Genomic DNA, 25,000 nt, shown 5'->3' with positions numbered 1-25,000 from the left:
CTTTCATATCTTGTGATATACAGGTCACAGGGAGGGTGAGGAGGAGGATGTCTTTTTATAGCTGTCTTTCACAGGTCCCTACAGTCATATCGTATGTTCACCAGTTACATTGCATTGATCATTTGCAGTTCTCTATGCCATGAAGGAAGACAGTGAAAAGGTTCCCGTCCTGCTTACTGACTACATTTTAAAAGGTACTACTGAGTTTTACTATTATCTCTCAAACAAATACTGTTATATGCGAAACATTACAGTTAAGCAAGAACTCAACACTGGATCAACATGATATTTATGCCTGCTTGTTATCGTCGTTATCGTATAGTACTCTTGTACTAAGTACTAAGTAAAACAATGTACTGTTGCACAGTATTCTTCATTATAGTGGTGGCTTTCATTTTCAACATTGAAATAAAAAATATCTACTATTCTATACTGCAGTAGAATATAGAATATACAGTCTCTCTCTGTGCTTGTTTCAGTGTTGTGTCCCACTTAAAGTCACCTGTGGACCACTCAGCCAGGAGATGTGGGGAGGGGCGTACCAAACCTGCCAGACCACCCATCTCCCAGCCCGACCCGACCACTCCCCCCCCCCCCCGACCCCACCCCAGCATAGCTGCATGAGCTCTCCCAACTCATTAATGCCAAACAGCATCGTTACCATCTCCTCATCGTACTTCGCTTCTCGAGATGACTCTCTGCCTCGGCTCATGGGCCTCCTTTCCGTCTACTGCACACACACGCACACACACACACACACACATGTATGTATGCACACACACACACACACACACACACACACACACACACACACACACACGTACACACACACAAACACACACAGACACACATGCGCGCGTGCTTGAGCATCCACTGGGCCAGTGTGCCAACGCCTGGTGCTTCTCTTCTGCCTGGCCGAGCATTAGTACGGCCTGAAGGACATATAAGCTATTACAGGGTGTAAAATATTCTGTCATCAGATATTTTCAATAATAATGCTGATTAATATTAACAAAAAAAAAAAATGTATGTGTGTATCCTTGTTCGAGGCCCAACCAGGGAATACAGTGCTCTGCCACTTGGGCATAACCCAGGAATGTCTTCAGTACACTCATTCACAAGCCATACCGTTCTTTACCGTTCTTCAGATAAACACAACAGGTTTTCAAAAAAAGGAACTAATGTACAAGTTTGTCTTTTGATATATTTTGTACATGTTATAATTATAATTATTATTATTACTGTTATAATTATTATGATTATTATTGTGCTTTCATCTCTGCAGTGTCATCTTAGAGGTGCATGTGTATTTGAGTCTTTCACATTTACCAGTTGTATTAAAAAAAAAAACAAATCTTCAGTGACTTTGATAATTAAGGAGACAATTTTACTTTCTTACGCATTGTTCTGTGCCCAGTGTCTTCTCCTTACCATCACATTTCTCTTCTGTCACTAATGTTTCATTTGATTTGGATGTTAACGGAGAGCAAAGTCATTCCACTAGGTTAACTCTCCCTCTGGTAAGATGAGCTCATATCATTAATGTGTATATTTCTTATTCGCTAAAAAGGCATGGAGGACAAAACACGTTTATTGCTGAAAATAAACCTTGCAGAATGATTGCCACTAACACGTGTCTTATTGAGTCAATCCTTGATTTATGTAACATACTGTACCGGTACCGCTTTTCTTTCCTTTTCTATCATTCCGTCTTTCTTTCTTTCTCTCTTTCTCTCTAAATAGAATATATATTAATTAGCAAAGACACAAACTTAGAATAAGTACTTTGAAGAAACACTGAACTATACCAGTGTGTATCTATATATATGGCATGCATGTTTGATGTTATCAGTAAAAGAGCACCCCTCTCTCTGTAATTCTACGGCCACCTAGGTGGCAGCAGAGAGCAATGGAAGTTGCTGTGCACAAACCTTATCTAAAGGCCATGCCTGAAATTACTGTGACATGATTGGCAGTCACATCACATTATTCTGTGCTGGAAAGCACATGAACTTTGCATGGTTTTACATTTCAATTAAGCACCTTCTCAAACAATCAGCATCATTTTATCTTTTAATCAAAAATGATTGATAAAAGTCCTTCACACTCCACACCCAATTTGAAGAACTCTGAATGAAATATGAAATATGGCATTAAGTGATTTCAGTCAGGAATAAATGTATTAAATTTAAAACAATAGTCTCACATAAATCCAAAGAGAAACCAACAAAAAATAACATAATAAATAGAGGTGGATGGATATTGTAATTTGTGACTCAATGAAGGAAAAAAGTGATTCTACAAAACATTTTTAAGTATTTTAGAAATATTTGACATATGATTTGTGTGTCTGGCAAACACAATCCTTTTGGCATCAACTCAAAAACTATGATCTGTCAAATGACAACCAAATACTTCATTATCAGACTTAATATCTCAATATAAATATCAATTCAGAATTCTATGGCATAAAAACAGTGTAGGTAATACAACACCTACACACAGCAAAATAAAAACATAAAAAACGAATGAATCAGAAAACATACGTGACTAAATAGAGAATCCTTCAGATATAAACCAGGTTACTCAGGGACTTGAGCCCTCCTGCTTAGAGCTCTTAGATTGGGAAACCTCCAGTGTCATTGCTCGAATTTCACAATCATAGTCACAGTACTGGGAGTGTATTGACCCCTCCTGCAGGCACACACACACACACACACACACACACACACACACACACACACACAGAGACACACACATACACACACGTGCGCGCCAGGTTTGGAAGCCTATCTGGGCCAGGTCTTATCAAATCCAGAGTCAGAAGCAAGCTAGATGGAGTAATGAGGTAAATATTTTAGGAGAAACCCAAAGACTCACTTTGTTGAAAGATCAGGTATTAAAAAATATCACTTTTAAGTGCCGACACTGCCCATTACTGGGACTGCTGCAAAAAGATTTCTAACCCTACTCCAGGGAGATAAACTCATGCTTATTATCATTAGTTATAAGAGATTAGATTTTTTGATGGCCGCAATGTGCTAAAAATGCATCACAAAACATTTTACAATGTGATCTAATTTGTTGCTATTTAAAGATGATTATGTCAAAATATGACATTTTATACACCTGTCTGTCCTGGTCCTGGATGGGATGATTTTCTAATGTTTGAAATCGATGAATTCTAAACATACACTTATACCTAAATTCTAAAGGTTAGAGGACGTTGCTTTACACGCAAAAACTGTTGAATGTTGCTATATTTATTTATTAATTTATTGGTGAATACTTATTTTTCGTTTATTAAGGAAGGATCTGGTAAAGGGATATGAAACGGGCTTTTCTTTACCTACAGAGAACTCTACTTAACAAAATGTTGTTTTCTACTAGGTGTAGGAGATTTCACGAGCCACAGACTTTCCCTTAACATCATCCAACCTGGAGTGGCCTGAAGTGACCCAAGATGTCTTTGGTTTTTAAAAAATCCTAAAACATTGATTGACATACTACAAACATTTAACTAGAAACTCACTGATGTATTATATACTGTACGCTCTTTAGTTAAAAGATAGTTCACTCCAAAAATGAAAACTCATCAACTTGCCCATCAATCCTTTTGCCAACAGATTGATCTACATTAAAGTTTTTTTGTTTTGTTTTGTCTGTAGCACACACACACACACACACACACACACACACACATAGGGTGGTCGGGTATATCTCATCTCAACCCCCCTCTTTCCTCCTGTGCTGTATGTCTTCCCTCAACCCTGGCTGTGTGCCCTGACTGCCCTCCTGATTAAAGTCGGTGTGTGCTAACTAAGCTAATGAAACGCCAGTCTGGGCTACAGAGCAAGGCCAGCTGGATGACACACAGATCATAGGAGACTGATGGAACATTAGCACTTATGATGCACTGATAAGAGGCTCACTTTAGTGGGTATGAAGGTATCAGGTTGAGGGTATAATGACAGAGTTGTCATCTTTGGGTGAACTACGCCTTTCCGAGACCCTACTGGTGGTGTTGGAGAAGCAACACATACTATACAACACTTACTTTACAATAAAAGCCATCCAATCTACAACGAGCGGCTCTTCAGAAGGGTCCTCTGTCTCAGACCATCATGATTCAGTGTACATGCAACCAATCCATTACATAAAAGAGTCTTCACAACTACACGTGGAGATGGAGAGCTTGAGTCAGTGTGAGCTGGGTGAAGGCAATTGGATTATTCCTGTGTAGCTTACAAAACCCCCCCGAAATACTGTACATACAATTCCAGATGGATAAAAATGGATTGAAACGTACATCAGTAGTAATCTTTTGTTCTAATAAAGGAAGTTGCTTTTGGGCAATGCAGGGAAATGCTTTTATGTCACTTCCTCCCATAACCTATGCATTGAAAAAACATAGTAAAAAAATACATACAATCTCACTATAAAATAACAGGCCATCGAACATCAAGAAATAATCTTAACAAATATTTGTACAGATGTTGCATATACTTAATAGAAATTAAAAAACAATATAAAAAAAAGAATAATGAAAATTACACCATGCCACGCATTTTCTGAAAGGAACTCCAAATAACTTTTTCATTGTGACGTTACAGGATTATTCATTGAATATGGATCGCGTTAACTCTCATTCTTGCTCTCTCCTCCGACACTTCCCTTAGTACAGCTCAGCACTTGGAACAGTGTATGTGGTCGACTAAAATCAGCAGTATTTGTTGTAGACTGTAGGCATCAGACAGTATACGCCGCATGGCTGGCGTTGAGCTGACTGAACCGGCTGCCCGCCGAGCGTTAGACGAGCGAGCCGGCTTGATTCTGAGCGGGCACCATGATGGGCACTCCCCCCATGCGGGAGATGTTGGCAGCGGTCACGCCGGTGGGCACGGGAGGCGGCCGCGGCACCTGCGGCGGCATCTGCGGCATGTGCGGCGGCATCTGTGCCACCTGCGGCTGGGCGTGCTCGGACCTGGGCAGCGAGCCGCCGTTGGTGCTGGGAGGTCCCGCCACGGCGGCGTGGCCGTGGGGCATCCCGGCGCCGCCGGCGGACATGTTGGAGACGGAGTGGGGCAGGGTGGCGCTGGTGTTGTAGCCCGGTAAGGTGTCGGCGGGGGGCCGCGGCCGGTAGCCGGCCGTGCTGCCGGCGGCGGTGAGGATGGAGGCGGTGTCGGAGGGCGGGTGGTGGGTGTAGTGGTGGTTGCTGTGGTGGTGGAGGTCCCGGGACAGGGGGCTGGTGTGGACCGAGGACAGCGTGCCGTTCTTGGAGCTGATGGAGCCGGTGCCACTCTTGGCCCAGGACACGCGCTTAGGGGCCTGGGCGTCCTCTCTGCCACACACACACACACACACACACACACACACACACACAGATACAAACACACACACACACACACACACACACACACACACACACAGAGAGGAGGAATAGACATGGTTATGAGATCTGCACTGTATAGTATTGTCATAGTCTATTAACTGTATTGCTAGAACAACACCAACACCTAGAACCAGAACCTAGAAAACTTGGCAAATAATGTCTGATTCAGATTCAGAAGACAGAATTGTCACCACACCAGGCATGTAAACGGACAAAAATCCTGACAAAAACACATAAAGATATAGATATGTAGAAAAGATCTTACTTTATGTCATTGGCCAGGTCGTCCTCCGTATCCCGCCTCCTGGTCCAGAGGAAGATGAGGACGAGGAGGATGAGGATGAAGCCGATCACAGAGCCCACGGTGGCTCCTGCGATTACTCCAGCGTTCGTAGCTGCACAGGCAAACAGTATTAGCATTACACCGTCTCATATTCAGCTCCAGTCATTTCTTTAAAAACAAACATTCTCCAAACACTTGGCAAACCATCAGGGAAGCAGGCTACTAAACAAACACAACAGCCCACAGAACTACCGTCATGGAAGCATTTATTCACTCACTTACAAAAATGTGTATGTGCTCTCTGGATTGTGACCTTTAACCTACAGTAATATACAGTAGCCCCACACACTCCTTTCTCTTTAAACTATTAATTAACCGACTACTCTTCAATAATTCATGATATCACACTAACTACATCTCTTGTCATTAGTATTGACCTTTGACCTTGACTCATGCCCTTTATCACTCTATCCTTTACAGCTAGCACAGGAATTACTGTAAGGAGAGCTTGCTCTACGCACCAGTGATGACCTCCAGGTTGATATAGCAGGTCTCCGTGCCCGCCGTGTTGGAGGCATTGCATACGTACTTCCCCGACATGCTGCTGGTGAGATTGGTCAGCTTCAGAGTGCCCGCTGTCTCATCTGAGGGGGAAGAAAAAGGAGACATTAACACACTCTTAAACCCTCTAACAACCCTATGGAAGCTATATGAATCAAATGAGGGAAATACATCAGTGTTTATTATGTGTTCATTACGTAATGTAGTGTTCCATTATTCATAGCTGTTAATAATGTCGATAACTCCTTAAATCACGTTATGTACAAGTTTCAGCCGAGTTTAAAAGAAGATCTATACTGTATCACTATATCATATAAGACTGTACTATATTATATCAGACTTAGTACTTTTCCAGTACATTCACAAGATGGCAAAACAACCTACATGCCCTACATACATAACATGACGTCACGGATAGTAAGACTCAATGTAAGTCTAATGGATCTAATTCAAAAACAAGACAACACTTCACTTGAATGGTCTTCTGTAGACTATCTGCAGATCTTCAGACTATAAACAAATGATCTGTTAACAAAAACCTTTAGCTAAGAGTCAAGTTAATTTTGATAAGCCATCTGTAAAATATCTGTAGGATGATTGTCAAAGTAAAGTGCTACCAAAAAAAAAACCCTTTCTGAACTTTATTATGTTGTCAGTGGGCTGCTTACTCAGCATTGGAGCGAAGAAGACGTTCTGGTTTGGGCTGGCTTTGGTCCACCTGTACAGAGGAATCGGCTTCCCAGACTTGGAGCTGCAGCTCAGGGTGACGTTGCCCTTCAGAGCCGGCTTCCCTTTCATCTTACACACAGGGACCGAGGGAGGCACTGGAGATGGAACAGAAAGAGAGAGAGAGAGAGAGAGAGAGGTAAGGAAGGAGTTGTATCACCTAGTGTGTGTGTGTGTGTGTGCGTGTGTGTGGGTGTGTGAGAGAGAGACATGCATGTACTTGAGTGTGTGAGTGCACGCATTGGTCTTCGGTAGTGTGTGTGTCAGTGTGAGTGTGTGTGTGTGTGTGTGTGTGTGTTCATGCCCTCATTACCCTTGACGTCGAGGGTCAGTTCCCTTGAAACAGGGTTGCCAGGGATGAGTACTTGGCAGAGATAGCGCCCGGAGTCTGACTCCCGCGTGTTGTTGATATACAGCGAAACATTCCTGTTGGGCATTTGATGCACAAACCCCACGCGACCTTTGAACTCGTCAAGTGTCACCGATTCCTGGCCACCTGTGTAGGAGATTACCTGCAAATAAAATCAATCAAACAAACAAATAGACCATCAGAGCTGGTACATTATACATGGGGAACATTGATGCCAGACTGGTGATATTCACAGATTAAGTTATGATGACTTTTCATTTGGGGCTGGGAATTGTCTGTTTAGAAACACGGAGCGGCAAGCCATGTAATGAGTGTGTGTGTGTGTGTGTGTGTGTGTGTGTGTGTGTGTGTGTGTGTGTGTGTGTGTGTGTGTGTGTGTGTGTGTGTGTGTGTGTGTGTGTGTGTGTGTGTGTCTGTGTGTGATTCACACCTTCCTGATCAGTCAGTCAACACATCTGTCAGGACAGTCCTTTGCATTACATCTTGTCTCGCCGATTATACTCTCGATTATACCCTCTCCGCTTCTACCACTAGTCTCCCACTGCCACTGGCATGAACCCAATATTTCTAGACATTTCTAGAACACTGATGTTTGTGTACTCTGACCACTGTTCTTCTCCAGAAGAGGACCACTCACCATCTTGGAGGGCTCTGCCACCAGGTTCCAGACGATGGGGTTGCTGTTGAGGTCTGAGGAGGCGGTGGTGTACCAGACTGGCAGGACCACCTTCTGCCCTTGGATGACCTCCACGTTCATCAGGGGAGAGGTAATCTGGCCCTGGCCACCTGTCAGGAGGAAGGGAGCAAAAGTACATTTTAATAAATGAATGATCAACGCTCTACTGATGATTAATGGCGATGTCAAACGTTGCACACTTCCACTGAGGTAATTAAGAAAACAGCCAAGGAGAAGACACTTGATATTGAGCTAGTGCAGCGGTTCTCAAAGTGTGGGCCGGGCCCCACTAGTGGGGAATAGAGACATGACAAGTGGGGAGCGAAAAACAGGAAGAAATTATTTTTCTCTTTATGCCTATCTTTACTGTAATAATGCCTTTTTTTTGACAAGGCCACACACACACATAGGAGTCATAAACAGACAGATGTATGGAGGATTATAACAGCAAATTCGATTCAGCAGACTGAGAAGGGAAATGTAACGCAGAACCAAAATGCAAAAACAGTATTTTAACGTTGCCATTTTTCTTGGGTAATGGGGTCAGGTGGGCTTGAATATCCCCCACCTCCAAAGTGGGGAATGACAGAAAACAAATTGAGAACCACTGAGCAAGTGCTACCACACACAAACACTATCAACGACAACGACCCTCCATATACATAGTAGTTTCCATGTGGTAGGAAACCTAGACGGTCACAAATAGATGACCCTTTATCGCTATACAGAAGACTAAGGAAATCATTAAAGTGACCAATGTGTGCCAAGCTTGCACTGTGAATGCGATCAGAAACACCAACAATCAAAAATGACTATGCACACAATACATAGTATGTGTAATGTAAATGCAATACCGTATTTTTATGAATGTCCAGAGCATTTACAATGTCCATAGCATTCAAACAATGTGTGACCCTTTCAGAGTTCAACGCTGTTAGCAAAGTAGATACTTTGACCTGCCTCCCTTCAAAGGCATACAGTAGACCTCTCACAGAGTAAATCGCCAAAGAAATTCTTTCTAAGGACACATATAATATGTGAGCAGTTGTGAAGTTCTGCCAATTTTGATCCCACAGATGAATGAAGACCAAGTCAGGCAATGGTAAGACAAATCAGGAACAGAGTTTTATTTATACTGATGCGCGTCAAGGGAAAGACTCCTTCAGATAAAGATCCCAAGGCTGTTCTAATTGCACAAGCAAACAGTCAGGGCATAAGATGCGTCCAGTTTTCAGAGAGTCATCTAGTTTATGCGTATCACACTGAATCAGACCCTGCTTTATTCCATCTTGGCAATCAAGATAGGCAACAGACACAAGGGATTCACCCATACAGAACTGTGACATACGGCAAAATATCCCCCCTTATCTCTGAAGACACGGTCACACAAAGATATTCTCAAGAACGGTATGGGAATAGACGGGAATAAAACCAGTCATGCCATATGTGGAAGAACACACAACAGCAACATTTTTCTATCCAACTATAATTGCTACTGTAAACATAGGGACACATAACAAGAAACATAAATAAGACACGCAAGGATATAAACTACTTATGACAATAGAAGTCACTATCAGTCATTTCAATACTGATTTCAATGCTCTCAAAAAGTATACCGACCAAACAAGAGCAGGCATCTAAACACAGATGGATCACATGGATCTCTCAACCCCACACATTCATCCTTCTGTCATATACTCATCCATAAATAACGCACACTCATTAATTCATCACGACACAGACTCATCCATCCAAACAGTGTTTGAGCATACTTGGAAAAATAAATTATGATTAAAACACACCCATTCACCCACCCACCCATCACATACACTCATCATCTATCAATACCACACTCATGGAACCACCAGTTACAGACATCCATCAAGCCCTCACATTCATTCACCAATCGCATTCACTCATCCATCCATCACTGTCCATCCATAACTCACACTCATTCGTCCATCACTGACATTCATCCATCCATCCATCCATCCATCACTTACACTCATCCAGAGATAGAGAGAGAAGCTGTGGCCAGCAATCCTGTCTGGGTCAGCCAGCTTGGCGAGAGCCTCTCTGCGGGTCTGCGGTCAGCACACAACAGCAGAAGAAAAAAAAAAGAGTGGACGGAGCAAGTCTCTCCTGCTTTAGTGGCGGTGAGCCCTGGCTCGCTTCCCTCTTAGTGGAAAAGCCGGACCTGATCGTCCACTCAGCAAACACTTCGGGAGAGGACAGACAGCTCGCAGCTCCCCACCGAGCTTAAAGACAAGACACTGAGCCACCCCCGTGTCTGTGTGTGTGTGTGTGTGTGTGTGTGTGTGTCTCCCAGCGATCCAGGGAAACCAGGGAAAGCCGTGACATAAGGGCAGAGTGTCCCAACCGACGCTGTCCTCATTCCAGTGAATTAAGGCTACAATGCTAATCCCCAAATAAGACGGCTGCTTGACGTCTAAAGCTTTTTGCCAATTTCTACACACACTGGCCCGAGGCGTGATTAAGGAACGGTCTGTCCTCATGTGAAGCCGGCGGGACGCAGCGGCAGACCCAAACAGCTGGTCTGGAATCAGACACTCGTCTGGCCCACAGCTGGGGATGATCTGGGCCAGGTCCGCGACACTCCACAGTCTATATCCCCTGTCACAGCAACATACAGTACATACCCATCATGATTCACATGGTGGATGGCAGAGGTGCACGTCGATCCCATATAGCTCCACACAGCATCATCAGATTAGACCACTGGTCTTAATGAATCACCCCACTCATTTGACACTGTAATGAGCAACACACACCACTCATACTATAGCAAACAATGGTATTAAATACCAATCAATCTCGGATTTGGCCAGACCTGCACCAGGGGAGATATGAATCAGCTGTTATGAGGGTGCCAGTAGGCCATAGTGAAAGACCAGAGAGGAGGGGAGAGGAGCGTGGTGGGGGCGGGGGGCGGGGGGGTGGGCTGGGGTTTGGGTGGGGTGGTTGTTCTTGAGTGGATGCTCCATGTTCTTACACCATGTCCCTTGTCCAGATTCATGTAACAGCGTTGTGTTTTTCAAGCACATATTAAATCAAGGAAAATCTCCGCAGTAATCCGGCCCTCTGGATCTCCATCTGTGCCTGAGGGACCAGCCACAGCAACAGCAGCAGCAGGAGGAGGAAGAGGAGGAGGAGGAGGAGAGCCACACAAAGACGCAGTGACAAAGGCCACCAGGGTGACCAGGGTGACCACAGAGACAGTGGCCTCATCTCACACGGAGGGTTTTACAAAATCATAACCCAGCTGTGGGTCAGTCACAGTTACAAAAGCCATACGCAACTACGCAAAGCACAGGTGGTCGCCTCTACAAAGATGAACTGATTTTTTTTTGCCTCAATCCTTCAGAACTGTTAAAACATAAAATAAAACATAATAAAATATGAATAATCTTTCTATTGAATATTCTACTGTATATTCTATTGTACTTCAAATCAAATTAAGTGATATTTGTTAATTTTGTGAACCAAATTGTCACCATGATAATTAATTTTTTATGACATATAATTTAGTTTCAAGATAACCGTAAACAAAAACAACAATAACACTGACTGAATACTGATTTTTTTCCAGGTTAAAATTGCTGAGAACAAAGGGATATGAATGCAGTCCATATCAACACCAGATGGTGGCAGCAGATACCAAATGAATTTCCCCCTCAGCACACTACTACTGTCTGGGCTAACAATACTGGCACTTATATGGATTTACATATTTACATAGTTTGATGCACAAATAACAACAACAAAAGATTAAAAGTTAGCTAAATTGGAAAAAAAATAAACAAGCACAACCACAAAGTTGAAACTTCTCCACAGCCTCATGACAATGCATGTTGAGATATTTCTGTAGATTTCACCACAGAAGATGCAAAGTCACCTTTAGGCTATGAGCCAAATGTGAGGCACTTCTCAAGCGTGTGGCATTTAAGGTGTTTGTGGGATTTTTGTTGAATCTTTCCGGGGTAATTTTGTGATGTTTGTGTGGTGTTTATATGGCATCTGCGAGGTGTCCGTGAGGTGTTCGTGTAATATTTGTGGTGCAATATAGGTGTTTGTGAGGCGTTTGTCTACACAAGTATCTGTGTAGGTTTTCGTGTAGTATTGGTCAGGTGTTTCCAAGGTGTTTGACAAACACTGATAAGTATTTGTGTATAGGAGGAGGAGGAGGAGGAGGAGGAGGAGGAGGAGGAGACGCACTGCTGCTGGGTACTCTTCCTCTCTCTCTCTCTCTCTCTCTCTCTCTGCTGAGGCTCAGCGGGGAACCCGAGTCAACATCAGTAAGGTCTTAATAAATGGAGCAGCTCTCTGGCCATTTTAATCACGTCTTTCCCTCATATAGCCTCTTTCCACAAGGGTCTTAGTGTCTACTAATGCGTCCTCTCCTCTCCTCTCCTCCCTCCTCCCTCTTCCCCCCAGACAAGCTCCTCTCCCCGCACACCTTACTGAATGAGCTCAGACTCAACCAGACCTGGCACACACTGTCACAACTTCACCCAGTTTTGCATGTGTGTGTGTGTGTGTGTGTGTGTGTGTGTGTGTGTGTGTGTGTGTTTGTGTAAGAGAGAAAAAGGGGGAGAGAGAGAGAAAAAAAGAATGAAAGTGTACATGTATGTCAGGGTGCATGTGTATGTGTGTGTGTGTGTGTGTGTGTGTGTGTGTGTGTGTGTGTGTGTGTGCTCATGTCTGTATGCGTGCATGTGTGTGTGTGAGTGTGTCTATGTAGAGGTCTACGTGCATAGTGCGTACTTGTGTGATCACATTTGCGAGGCCACATACAATAATAATGGCATTCTACCACCACCCTGTTCACAGGGAGAGAGACACACACAGATAAAGAGAGAGGGGTAAAGACAGAGTGATAAAATGATATACAGTATATACACACGTCTCTATTCTGTGTATGTTTCCATTCTGAGAGCTTGGAGTGTCTTTCTTTCTAAAGGACGAAAAGGATGACAAAACGGGGAAAAGGAATGAAGCTACGCCTCATGGGCGATGGAGGAGTGAAATCAGCCACTTAATGACAGAATCCATTAACGTTATCATCCGAGAGGCTCCAACTGTCTCATAGCCATCTCTCTCCATCGCTCTCTCTCTCTGTCTCTCCCCTCTCTCTCTTTCTCTCCGTCTCTCTCCATCTCTCTCTGTCTCTCTCTCCCCTCTCTTTCTCTGTCTCTCTCTCCGTCTCTCTCCCTCTCTCTCTGTCTCTCCCCTCTCTCTCTTTCTCTCTGTCTCTCTCTCCATCGCTCTCTCTGTCTCTCCCCTCTCCCTTTCTCTCCGTCTCTCTCCCTCTCCCTGTCTCTCCCCTCTCTCTCTTTCTCTCCATCTATCTCCCTCTGTCTCTCCCCTCTATCTCTTTCCGTCTCTCTCCCTCTGTCTCTCCCCTCTCTTTCTTTCTCTCCGTCTCTGTCCCTCTCTCTCTCTCTGTCTCTCCCCTCTCTCTTTCTTTCCGTCTCTCTCTCTCTGTCAGTCCTAGTCCGCCTGCCGTTCTCACCACATCCACATGTCTCAGACATCACTTTCCATCTCTTTCTTCTTACCCTCTGTTCTGTCGTTCTTAAACACACACACACACACACACACACACACACACACACACACACACACACTCACACCAGATCCCTGACACACCATACACAACCATAAGAAGACGTGATCCGTCTGAACCGAAGGTGCAGCTCAAGACTCAGTGGTTTCGGTGGGGAAAGACTGGAAGCTGGGCTGATAAGTCAGGTGGATTAAAGAGGTCGGCGAGAAGAGAGAAGGTCTCACCTTCAGCCGGGGATTTAGAAGCCAAGTCATTACAGTAATGCGGATTGGCGGACGATCCCCGTTACGGTAATTTGCAGCGAATTTCAGACCCTGGCCCGGGAGGTGAAAGGTGTGGTCGATGGGAACGAGGTCTCACGGTCACAAGATAAGCACAAACACACACACACACACACAGCCCCGATATTCACTCACACTTGATAAGATTCCATCTCTCCCATCCTATGTGAGATAAGTCATTCTCACTTGCACGTCACACACAGGCACGTGCATACCAAACACACACACACACACACACAGGCACAGGCGTACACATAAACACGCACACTCATTCACACAAACTGGTTTGAATAATGCTTGTGTAAAGCACAGCGGTGAGGAGGCAGATGGTGGTTCTGTGTGACAGAAGCGTATCCTGGAGTAATGATGACTCCAAATACAGTGAGAGCTATATGAGCCACCTTCCACTGATCTAATCTCTCTCATAAGACACAGTGATCAGTCAGACCACGGCTATGGGAACTCAGCCTTTTCAACACTATCCTGTGTAATCCTTCGCCATGTAATGTTTCAGGAAGGGTGTGACAGGACTAGAAATCATGGGATCTGATGGACTGGAATAACCACCTATGTGGGGGAACAGAGATCGGAAGGGTCAGCCTATTCATTCCCACCACTACATATAATATTGTTTACTGGAGTTTAAACGATATATAATGTTGATATATAATATATAATGTTGTTCACTGGATTATAAACAATTGCATTATAGAATGTCGCCACATTATACAGAACAACAGAACGGTATTTTATACTTGGCATATAGGTATACCATGAAACCCAAATGATGAACTACAAAGTAGAAACATTTTATACGCTATACCCCACACACACACAGACACACACATAGAGAGAGAGAGACACACACTGTCCCTCTCCCTTGAGTGGTGTCTTAGTGCGGAGGTGAAGAGTGTGTGGTGTCCGTGCTGGCGTGAGAACATGAGTGGCGTGTGGCGGGGTGATGAGGTGATGGGGCGTGAGCGTGCCGTGTCCGTGACTGTCTGCGAGAGAGATAGAGATAGATGGAGAGCTGCCCCCCCTACCCCCCCAGTGTGTGTGTGTGTGTGTGTGTGTGTGTGTGTGTGTGCAGCTCCGAGACTGAAGCCTCGTGTGCCCCAGGGCCCTTGGGTGGGTGGCTCAGAGCGGGCCTGGTAGGCTGACGATCGTCCGGAGAAGAGGAACAAGAAAGCATCGAGAGAGAGAGAGAGAGAGAGAGAGAGAGAGAGAAAGAGAGAGAGAGAGTTGGGTCTCCCTGAGGACGAGTGCGCGGAGGAGAGGAATTCATACAAGCGAGGCTAATTACTGGGTAAAAAAACCCTGCAGATTGCTCTGTTTACTCCCCAACCCCCCCTCCAAAGGATTCCCCCCAGAGTAGCCACTCTTTGATGGAGCCTGTCATGTCCGCAGTGTGTGCGTGTGTGTGTACATCCCAATGTAGATACACAGCGAGCAGGGTGTGGTGGAACCACGATTTCCTCTCGAAGAGTTCACTGTGAGAGGTCTTTGATGGAGCCTGTCATGTCCTCAGTGTGTGTGTGTGTGTGTGTGTGTGTGTGTGTGCTTACAGTATATATATCCCAGTGTAGAAACACACAGAGTTTTTCCCTTAGAAGAGTCCGTTCTGTGGGTGTCTTTGAAGAGAGCCTGTCATGTCCAGTACAGTGTGAACTCCAGTGCAGAGAGAGAGAGAGCGAGAGAGAGAGAGAGGGAGAGAGAGAGAGGGAGAGAGAGAGAGAAGGGGGGGGGTTGGGTGTGGTTCTGCAGCTACTTCCTGCCTGTGCAATCAGCTATCAGTGTTATCATATTTTGACGTGTTTCGAGCAGATGAACATCACTGGCACTGATCTTGTTCCATATATGCGTTTCTCAGATGAATTTGTTTATGTTCTTGTCACAGGCTGATTGCTTGATTGCTGATTGATATTTGAGCCGAGTTCATTACATCTCACACATGCCAAGGTTTCATCCGAGCCTTAGATCCACCAAAAGAAATGAATATTATGTGAAAGTAATGAAACTGAAATGATCATTATGTAAAAGAATAGGGATGTATGACACAGGCGAACAGCATCTTTCTTTTTTCAGAATTGGTGGATTAAATTTGAATATGAGCGCATGGGGGTTGCAATCAGGCAAATGGCGTCATTTTCCCCGACCAATGGCGCCGGAGGAGATGAAAGCGACGAGTGTTTGAATGGTCATCAGACACAAGCACTCGTGCACACTTCGTCCTCTCCGTTCCTCTCCTGTGGACGGGGCGTAATTAAGCCACTGTAAGCCGGGGCGAACGTGCGAGGGCTATCTCTCTCTCTCCGCTCCTCTCCGCTCCGCTCGCGACGGCTCCTCCCCGGCCCCCTGCTTCATCTCGCTTCCTTTTGAACGAAGGGGGATATTTAGAAGTCATTACAGTAATTGCTGGGTGAGGAGGACTGGGCCCTTTTTTTCATCGCACTGTGAATCTGTGCCCGTGTGCGCCTGTGTGCCTTACAGTGACCGCGCCGCCACAACACTGGGAGGATGTTAGCCGAACGTTTGGCTCCTACCACCAGACCCCAGGGAGAGCAAGAGGGAGCCCAAGGTTAATTTGCTGCTGGAATGACAAAGTCCTGAGATCTGATTTAGGGTTGTCATCTGGGGCCGCTGGAATGGACTGTTACGTAACACGCCACGGAAGTTGAAATCCAGTTTAAAGGGAAGCCTATCCGTCTTTGGCACGGACTGCTCCTGTGCCAGGGCAGGTGCGGGGCCTCAACCACTGGCACGCAACTGATGCTGAGCACTACAGGCTGTAGAGGAAGATATCCAGCAGATCAGTATGATACAGTAGCTACATTATGAAAACCACTGAGGGAGATTACTGCTAACTTGGTGCCTATGCCATACATGTAGATAGCACAGTCCAGTTCAAGACAGCTATTCTTAATCACCACTTATATATGCTCTGTTATGATCATTTTTAACACTAATAATATCTGGGCATGGGGGTAGGGGGGGTCTTGTTTATGAGCAAATGTATGTTGTACTGCAATGTCCTGTCTTTTGTATTGTCCACTCCTACCGAGGACCCTCTCGAAAATGAGATGCCACATCTCAAGAGGAAATCCTATCATGATAAATAAATAAATATTCTGAATATTACAGTGAGCGTACCGGTAAGCACCAAACCTACAGACACAAGTTCTTTACTGAACACCCGACCAGGAAATGTCTCCTACTTCAATATAAAAGGCACTGATTCCAGTGAGGCCTATGCAGATGTGATGTGTGCTACTGCTGCAGATGGGGGCTATTGTAAAGCCCAGCGTCTTTCCTGCCCCCTCCTCCAGACACACATCCAGGACGTCCTTTGCATTGTGTGAAAGACCACAAGCAGGAAAGACCTGGGTCTGCTGATAACACACAGCTTGAGCTGGACTTCAAAATAGCAAACACACACACACACACACACACACACACACACACACAGGATTGGCCAGTGGTGACCCTGATAGACCCCCCCAACACATGTCCAGGCACACCTGCTTTCAAATTCAAATCAAAGCACTCCTACACCATTCTGGAGAGGCCTAGTCAGAGCCTCGTCAACTTCCTGCCAAAGCGTGAGCAAACGGACAAACTAGAGGAAATAACAGCGCTGAGGGATTCTCGAAAGAGTCGCGCCATGTAAAGCCCATTAACTTAACCCCTTTCAGACAAGCCCGAGTTGACAAGCTTAAGTTATCTAGAATGCTACATTTTCATCAATCTGAAATGCCATGTTCACTGGTGATTACAACACACACACACACACACACACACACACACACACACACACACACACACACAGTGACAGCGTAAGGTGGTGATAGTGTGGTGGTGAGTGTCGAGGGGGTAGGGGCTGGGGCTGGGGCTGGGGGCATACTCATATATGCCCCCCCTGTTCCTGACAGCTGGGCCATCAATCTACAGCGCGGCGAAGGGGGAGCCCAGGTGATGGAATCCGCTCCAGACTCCTTGAGGATTACCATGATGAATCTGGAGGATTATTTCATACGTTACAACATGGAGCTGGCATCAGTCATGGCTGTGGCACATAAACCCCCTCTGTTTCTTAAATCTGATTTGGGGGTGGGGGGCAATTGTGCGTGTGTGTGTGTGTGTGTGTGTGTGTGTGTGTGTGTGTGTGTGTGTGTGTGTGCATGCGCGTGTACATGTGTGTGTGTGTGTGTGTGTGTGTGTGTGTGTTTATGTGCATGTGTGAGTGGGTTAGAGGGTCCTCCGACAGACAGGAACTGTTTAATTAAGACCCACACAGCTGCCGTTAAGGGATAGCATGGTTCTCTCTGAGCAGTTCTCTGTGATGCAAAAGCAAGACTATTAGAGGGCTGAGAGACACATAAGGATCTACAGCAGTGGTGGAGCAGCACGGCTGAGAAACTGGCTTACAAGCTCACCGTATCACAACAGACACAAGCCAGAGCAGAGCTGGGTTAAGTTGACCGCCAACGCGGAAGCCGCTCGCGGAGCGGCCGAGTTTACCATTTGAGCGTCCGCCGGCCGATGGCGGCTGGGGAGGAGGTGAGTGGGACGTTGACGTATGCGCGTGGTACGTGGGACGGGCGTTGAGTGAGTCAGAGGGAACGACAAGTCTGCTGACACACAACGCCGGTGCGGTGACGCAACGTGGCACGGTTCCTCTGGGAGGGGACAGAGCCAACGCCAGAGGGGACACAGGGGGACATGACATCACCCGAGTCCAGTTAAGGACTCGTCACAGCAGGAATACGCACAGAACAAAAAAAAAAACCAACAACAGCTACTGCATGATTACATGGACTTATATGTACATGTCAGAGGATTATTTTTACCACAAACTGTGTTCGACTGACCAAAGTGTTTATTGTACATTGTTGTCTTACACATGTCAGCGCTGTTATTGAAATAGCAAATCTTAAAACTAACAGACCCTATGGGAATAAATACATTTTCAATTCAATTTGACTCAACTCAAAAACATCCGTTTGTAAAAAGAAAAAAAAAATAGGCTCCTCTGGTTCTTTTTTTAACCTCTACGGTGTCTTTTCACGGTAGCGAAACAGTGGAATGAACGAATATGTCCAGTTTTATAATGCATGCAGTTGATTGCCTGATTACAGGTGAGTAGGTTAGAAATAACAGATAAGACTGGTGAAACATTAATCTTAGCTTGCCAATGGCACTGATAACAGACTCCAGTTGGCTGACTACTGTGCTGTCGTGCAAACCGACCACAGGGCACAGTAGCAACATCGTGCAATTTTCACAGAATAGTTTCAGGGTGGACAAAGAAGAATTTGGACCCTTAAAAATAGTCCTGAATGTAAAGAAAACAAGTCTGAAAAATACCACAGCCAAAAATAGACAGTGCTGGGCTTTTCAGTTGTGGCAAATTTAGCAGAGCCACAAGACAGGCCTCCCGAATCATCAGGATGGATTACATTAGGCTCTCCGAGGACTTAGCGGTTCCCACACTCTGTCACATCAGTTTAGTGACGCTTTCCGGAAGCATCCTGCCCGGATTTCTACCCTGGTAATTCCACTGACAAACCTGCCTGCCTCCCCAACAGCCCTGTACGAGCCACTAGCATGGCCGCCACACTGCGAGGACACCCTTCTCAGTGCGTTCACCAGAGATTCGGCAAGACGGAGAGAGGTCGGTCTTTTGTCGACTTCACAGGACCTCTGACGGGAGGAAGTCCAAACATGGCGCTTGTCTGCGTCCTTGGCTTTAAATAATGCGCTTTGCTTGGTCTTCGGGGCTCATGTGTGTGCTGGGTGACCCTGGCAGGGGCCTGGAGGTCACCAAACACAAACAAACAGAAGCTCTGAGTGGACGCTGCGCCGAGCCGTGCTGCACGTCTTTATGATGTTCACATACACACTTCCTGAAACGCGAGATAGCCGAGATATATCCCCGAGGCGGCGAGAATAACCGCCCCACGTCGGGGAATATTCAACGCGTCCGCAGCGAAGGGGAGAAAAACCAATGAATCTGATTAGAATGAGCCGTTCTGTCTCTCTGCGTGTGACTCAGCTTTTGAATTGTTTGTGGAAAAATACCACTTTACGTGTCACCAGATTTGGCAGCGTTCCTGAAAGACTATAAAAGCCAAAAATAGAATTCCCTAAACAGGAACATGGATAGGAAATGGAGAAAAGAAAACAGATGATCATTTCATTTGTATTTGCAGGCCTTTAGAGATGAAATAATAACTTAAATATGATTGATTATCACATGTATTTCACATTAATAACCTCATGTACAGCATGACGTTATACAACTTTATGATCTGAGTATGTTTTAGTGTCTTCTGTGGGAGTATTTACAATACCGTTATGGCCTTAATGACTTAACTGAGTGGAAATGCACATACATACAGTACATCCAAATAGTCATGGTTGATCATAGACCAATTAAAGAAATTAAATACACAGCATGACTCATCATGTCAATGATCAATTAATCAATTAATTAATGAGTCTATCCCCTCTGTTGTGTTTACAGTCAATTTTTTTTGACGGATTCACAATTCTTTTCTCTCAAAACTATTGTCAATTCATTCTAACTATCATGAGGCTCCATGACTTTGTTAACACAGACCATTTGAACACACAAAAACAAATTTTCATAATTTTCATAACGCTTTGGGTGCTTTATCTAACAGCCTTGTGTATTACCGGTCAAAAATGCCATTAGAAATGAATGGGTGAGAAAATGGCGAGCATATAAAATGGACTTTTATTGATCAGACGGACCATATCGGTGCTTCTGCACATTTACACACACACACACACACACACACACACACACACACACACACACTCACTCCACCTCTTTCCACTGGAGCCTTTCCCCAATAGTATCTTCCCCTTTCTTACTTGCACGAAGCCTGAAGGCCATAAACAGCAAATGGAAATTCAAAACGGGTAATATCCAATAGAACTTAAATTGTTTCAAAGGTCTGTCACAACATTAGATGATAATATATGTGCTACTATGGATTTATAACAAGTAATAATGCAGTGGTCATTTTTGACCGGGAACACAAAACTAGTAACATGAAACGAACACAACAGGAGGGATAGCTATGTATGTCAGATTGAGTCACAAATAGATCAATAGATATTGACCGTGGCCACATCAACCCTATTATCGTGTAGATTAGTTGTAGATTACCACCAGGGGCTCAAATATTTACAGTCAGAGTTTGCCTTCATAGCATGCAAACATACATGCACCATTCAATAAAGAAGTCCCCCTGGGTTAGTCTTCTGTAGAGAAATCGTTCATGTCACAATGGGCGCTCGAATCTGTGGAGCTGTGAGGCTGTTAGCGAGTCTTAAAACAAACACAGCTCAAAGTGTGATGTGCAAGTCCTCTTTTAGCACGCCTGCACGACAGGTCCAACCAAGCAAGCCAAAGTCTGCACAGCGAGGGGGATAAAAATAATATTTTGTAGGGTAACGCGTGAATGACCTTGAACAGCAACTGGGATAACTACTGTAGATGTACCGCAGAGCGGTACACAATATGGCCGCCGTCTAATCCTGCCTCCGCAAAAATAAATCATGCTTGTCCATTTGTCTTCTAGGCTACTATTGTGTATGTAAATGAATGTGTGAATAGTGTGTGTTTGCTCTTGTGTATTTTTGTGCTTCTCTGTGTGTGAGTGTTTGTGTGTGTGTGTGTGTGTGTGTGTGTGTGTGTGTGTGTGTGTGTGTGTGTGTGTTTGTTTGTGTGTGTGTGTGTGTGTGTGTGTCCGTGGTCCTGCATATGTTTGTGACTTTATATGTGTGTGCGGCGTGTTCATGTGTGTGTGCACATGCTTGCCTGTGTGTGTGTGTTTCTGTGTACGTGTCTGTTTGTGTGTGTGTGTGTGAGTGAGTGTGTGCGTGCCTGCGTGCGTGCATGCGTGTGTGTGTGTGTGTGTGTGTGTGTGTGTGTGTGAAACTGATACGGCCCCCCCAAGAACGGAATTCCACAAAATTGGCATGCATTCAGAGGGTGACGACACTCGTTTTTGTTTCTTCATTTTTAACTGGGTGGCGCTACAACGAGTGGATATGGATGGGTTGACATGGCCCCCTTCAGACCAACATACAAAAAAAAGTTGGTCCTAAAGCTCTCAAGATATTCACAGAAACTGTGTCCGCTCTACTCTCCTTTCAGGAGCCCCGGTGTGGCAGGTGGACGGATCAAAATGAAAAACAATAGTTCCATGTCATCCTTGTGGGGCTACAGTACATGCCCACCAAGTTTCGTGCAGCCCAGTCTTTCAGTGTCCCAGGAATCGTTGATGGAAATGTACTATTTAAAAAAATAAAATAAAAAAATAATCCAGAAGAATAAAAACTCGGACTAAACCTATATGATGGCCGCTTGGCCAGCACGGCGGTCATAATAATCCAGGCACACACTTCTCCACCACAGGAGACCCAGAGACATTAGCTACTGCAAACATGGCTGCATACATAGCATCTGCTGCAATACAGGGTGAGGTGTTACAGAGGCGAATTCATAGTGGTGCTGTTTTAAACCGCTCGTGTGTCTAAGAGGGATTTTCCCTTCTTTTCCTTTCCTCTTTTTCATTCTTCACAGCCTTTTTTTGCCTCCGACTGAATGATCAAGTGAGGCCAACCTTGTTTGAGGAAATTCTAATTCAGAAGGTCAGGGTCGATGGCATTCAGTGGGAAAAGTGTGTTTCTGGACTGAATGCCTCAGATGTCTGCAAAAGAACAGCTTCCACAAACTGCGTTGTGTGCATTTTTTCATGTATGTGCGTGTGTGTCTACACATTTTTGAACATATGGACAGGGTGTATGTTGATTAGTGCCAGGTACCCTTCCACTGATCAGGAAGCAGTGAAGCAGACACCATCTTTTAAGAAAATGTGTGTATGTGAGTGTGTGTGTGTGTGTGTGTGTGTGTGTGTGTGTGTGTGTGTGTGTGTGTTCATGTATAAGGCCTGGGTCTCCCCTCGGGGATAGGGGGCAGGGCTAGCGTTGGGGGGTGGCAGTGGATGTCCCCTGCACAGCTCACGCACAGGGGCATCTGTTGGGTCTCCAGGTGTCCCAGAGAGTCTGACCCGACCGCACACCATCGCCACGTGAGTCACGCCTGGCCAGGCTCCTCCGTCACAACTCAGGACACACACAGCGCCGCATCCAGCCCTGCATGCTGACTGAGGACTTACACTCACTGACTGGACCTCAAGTTCTGACAACAAGCGTTTTGCGATAGACGTGAATATACACTTCTGATTTTGGCGCAAACTCATTTTTTTTTTAAAAAAATGGTGTTTATCGCGTTTTGGAACTAAACTCCTCATATATTTAATATAACATAAATGGTGTGGAGACCATTTAAGAGTCTAGTTTATTTACACAAATGTACTAGATACTGACATACAGTAACTATTGTTTTTATGACGGATTGATATAGGTCAATCACTGGCAACAAAAGAATATCTCAATGAATAAGGTTATTCCCAAAATTTATTTGGGGAACTCGTATCATGGTTCACACGTATTAGCATTAAACTAGACACACTACAAGCAGTGATAAGGTATTTCTCAAAGACTGCCAAACAAGTGAGTATATTCAGGGTTGTTTGTATAAGAAACACAAGTGTGTGGTTGTGTTTCACTATCACACAAGCTAGAAGCTTGTCAGTTTGTTGAAAGTATTGGTCTGAGGAAACACACTCTAAGAAACACAAATATTTTAAGCACATACCACCATCCATATCAGTATTTACTCACCAAGCAATGAGTCGGTATGGACAAACTAAGGGCTTGCCATTCAAAACATTACAGAAAATGAATGACACAGTGACATTAAGTAGCTGTCAACCATAAATGGTATGAGACTACAGGCTCTAATTTAAATGATGGTCAAAGTGCAAAGTCTAACTCAAGCTGATTTAACAACTTAACCTATTTGTTAATCTAACACAACACAATCTAATATCAAGGTCCTAAGTGCCGACACCAAGTCAATGCTCCCACAGGCTGTGTGAAGAATTAGCACAGCAGCTCATGGGGGAGAACACAAACTGCACAAAAACAGCCTTGATCACAAGACACTGAGATGAGACAGATATCTGAAGAATTAAGAATTTGAGTGATATGCAGTATTAATGGCAGCCCTCCGTTTGACCCATGCCAAGCTGCTATGAAGTCATCCTCATTTAGCTGCTGACTTTGCAAGCATCTCTCTTTCTCTCTCTCTCTCTCTGTGTGTGTGTGTGTGTGTGTGTGTGTGAGAGAGAGAGAGAGAGAGAGAGAGAGAGAGAGAGAGTGTGTGTGTGTGTGTGTGTGTGTGTGTGTGTGTGCAGCCTGAAAGTAGGCCATAAGCAAACAAAACGACTCAGGCACACTGACAGAAACTATGTCAAAGAGCAGTGCGGACAACAACAGGTCAGTGGTCCTGCTCTGAGGGAGGTTAGGGGAGGGTCTCTTATCACTGAGCCCTGGGTGGACTTCCCTGGACTTAACTACAGGAAGGAAGCCGAACGAGCACTTCCTGGAGACTCATCGCAGGGGAGGCGATCACAGACTTGGGGCAACACTATGCCTCAAACTCTCCACAAAAGTATGACTCACGCAGAACTGCAAAGACCTGACTTTTTTTTGACAAGCTACCCAAAATCCCCTCCTAAAACTCTGCGCGCCGCGCTCCTTTCCGAGCTGTCAGTCGAGGGATGACCCGGAGCGAGACAGGGACACGGCGCAGCTCTTCAGGCGGAGCTCTTCAGCCGACCCTTCAGATCTCCGCTGGCGTACTCGAGCTGGGCTCTGAGGGCCCCTCTTCAGCTCCGCGTCCGTAAATGAGGCCATTGTGCGCGCACCTGATACAGGGAGGCCATTACCGCCGCTGAAAGCCTCCGCTCCAGCAGCTGTATTAACTGACAAGCATGGCCGTCGTCCATATCGCTTCACTTTATCCCAGAGTCCCACGGGACAATAAACAATGACATACACCTCCCCCCCCCACCCCACCTCCCTGTTACCACACTCACAGAGAGAGAGAGAGAGAGACAGAGAGACGGAGAGAGAGAGAGAGAGAGAGAGAGGAAAAAAATGAAAGCGGCCATCTTTTTT

At 45.1% G+C, this 25,000-nt stretch overlaps 2 protein-coding genes across 3 annotated transcripts in view; one reads left to right on the top strand and one right to left on the bottom strand.

Moving 5' to 3' along the window:
- fez1 (fasciculation and elongation protein zeta 1 (zygin I)) overlaps nucleotides 1-598 on the top strand; it is a 14,296-nt gene extending 13,698 nt beyond the window's left edge. For both annotated transcript variants that reach the window (XM_062536590.1, XM_062536591.1), the window contains 2 exons: nucleotides 129-194; nucleotides 480-598. In XM_062536590.1, the coding sequence (XP_062392574.1) occupies nucleotides 129-194; nucleotides 480-496 (83 nt within the window). In that variant the 3' untranslated portion in view covers nucleotides 497-598. The remainder of the gene's footprint in view (nucleotides 1-128; nucleotides 195-479) is intronic.
- Nucleotides 599-1,610: 1,012 nt separating this feature from the next.
- Nucleotides 1,611-25,000, bottom strand: part of esama (endothelial cell adhesion molecule a) — a 42,808-nt gene continuing 19,418 nt past the window's right edge. The window contains exons 2-7 of the mRNA XM_062536588.1: nucleotides 7,970-8,118; nucleotides 7,276-7,474; nucleotides 6,905-7,060; nucleotides 6,197-6,319; nucleotides 5,658-5,787; nucleotides 1,611-5,341 (exon numbers count right to left, since the gene is read on the bottom strand). Coding sequence (XP_062392572.1) covers nucleotides 4,810-5,341; nucleotides 5,658-5,787; nucleotides 6,197-6,319; nucleotides 6,905-7,060; nucleotides 7,276-7,474; nucleotides 7,970-8,118 — 1,289 coding nt within the window. The 3' untranslated portion in view covers nucleotides 1,611-4,809. The remainder of the gene's footprint in view (nucleotides 5,342-5,657; nucleotides 5,788-6,196; nucleotides 6,320-6,904; nucleotides 7,061-7,275; nucleotides 7,475-7,969; nucleotides 8,119-25,000) is intronic.

The sequence above is a fragment of the Sardina pilchardus genome, chromosome 5, assembly GCF_963854185.1.
Source record: "Sardina pilchardus chromosome 5, fSarPil1.1, whole genome shotgun sequence".
NCBI classification, from domain to species: domain Eukaryota; kingdom Metazoa; phylum Chordata; class Actinopteri; order Clupeiformes; family Clupeidae; genus Sardina; species Sardina pilchardus.
The sequence above is the reverse complement of the archived record's forward strand: the minus strand, read 5'-3'. Positions and strand labels throughout refer to the sequence as shown.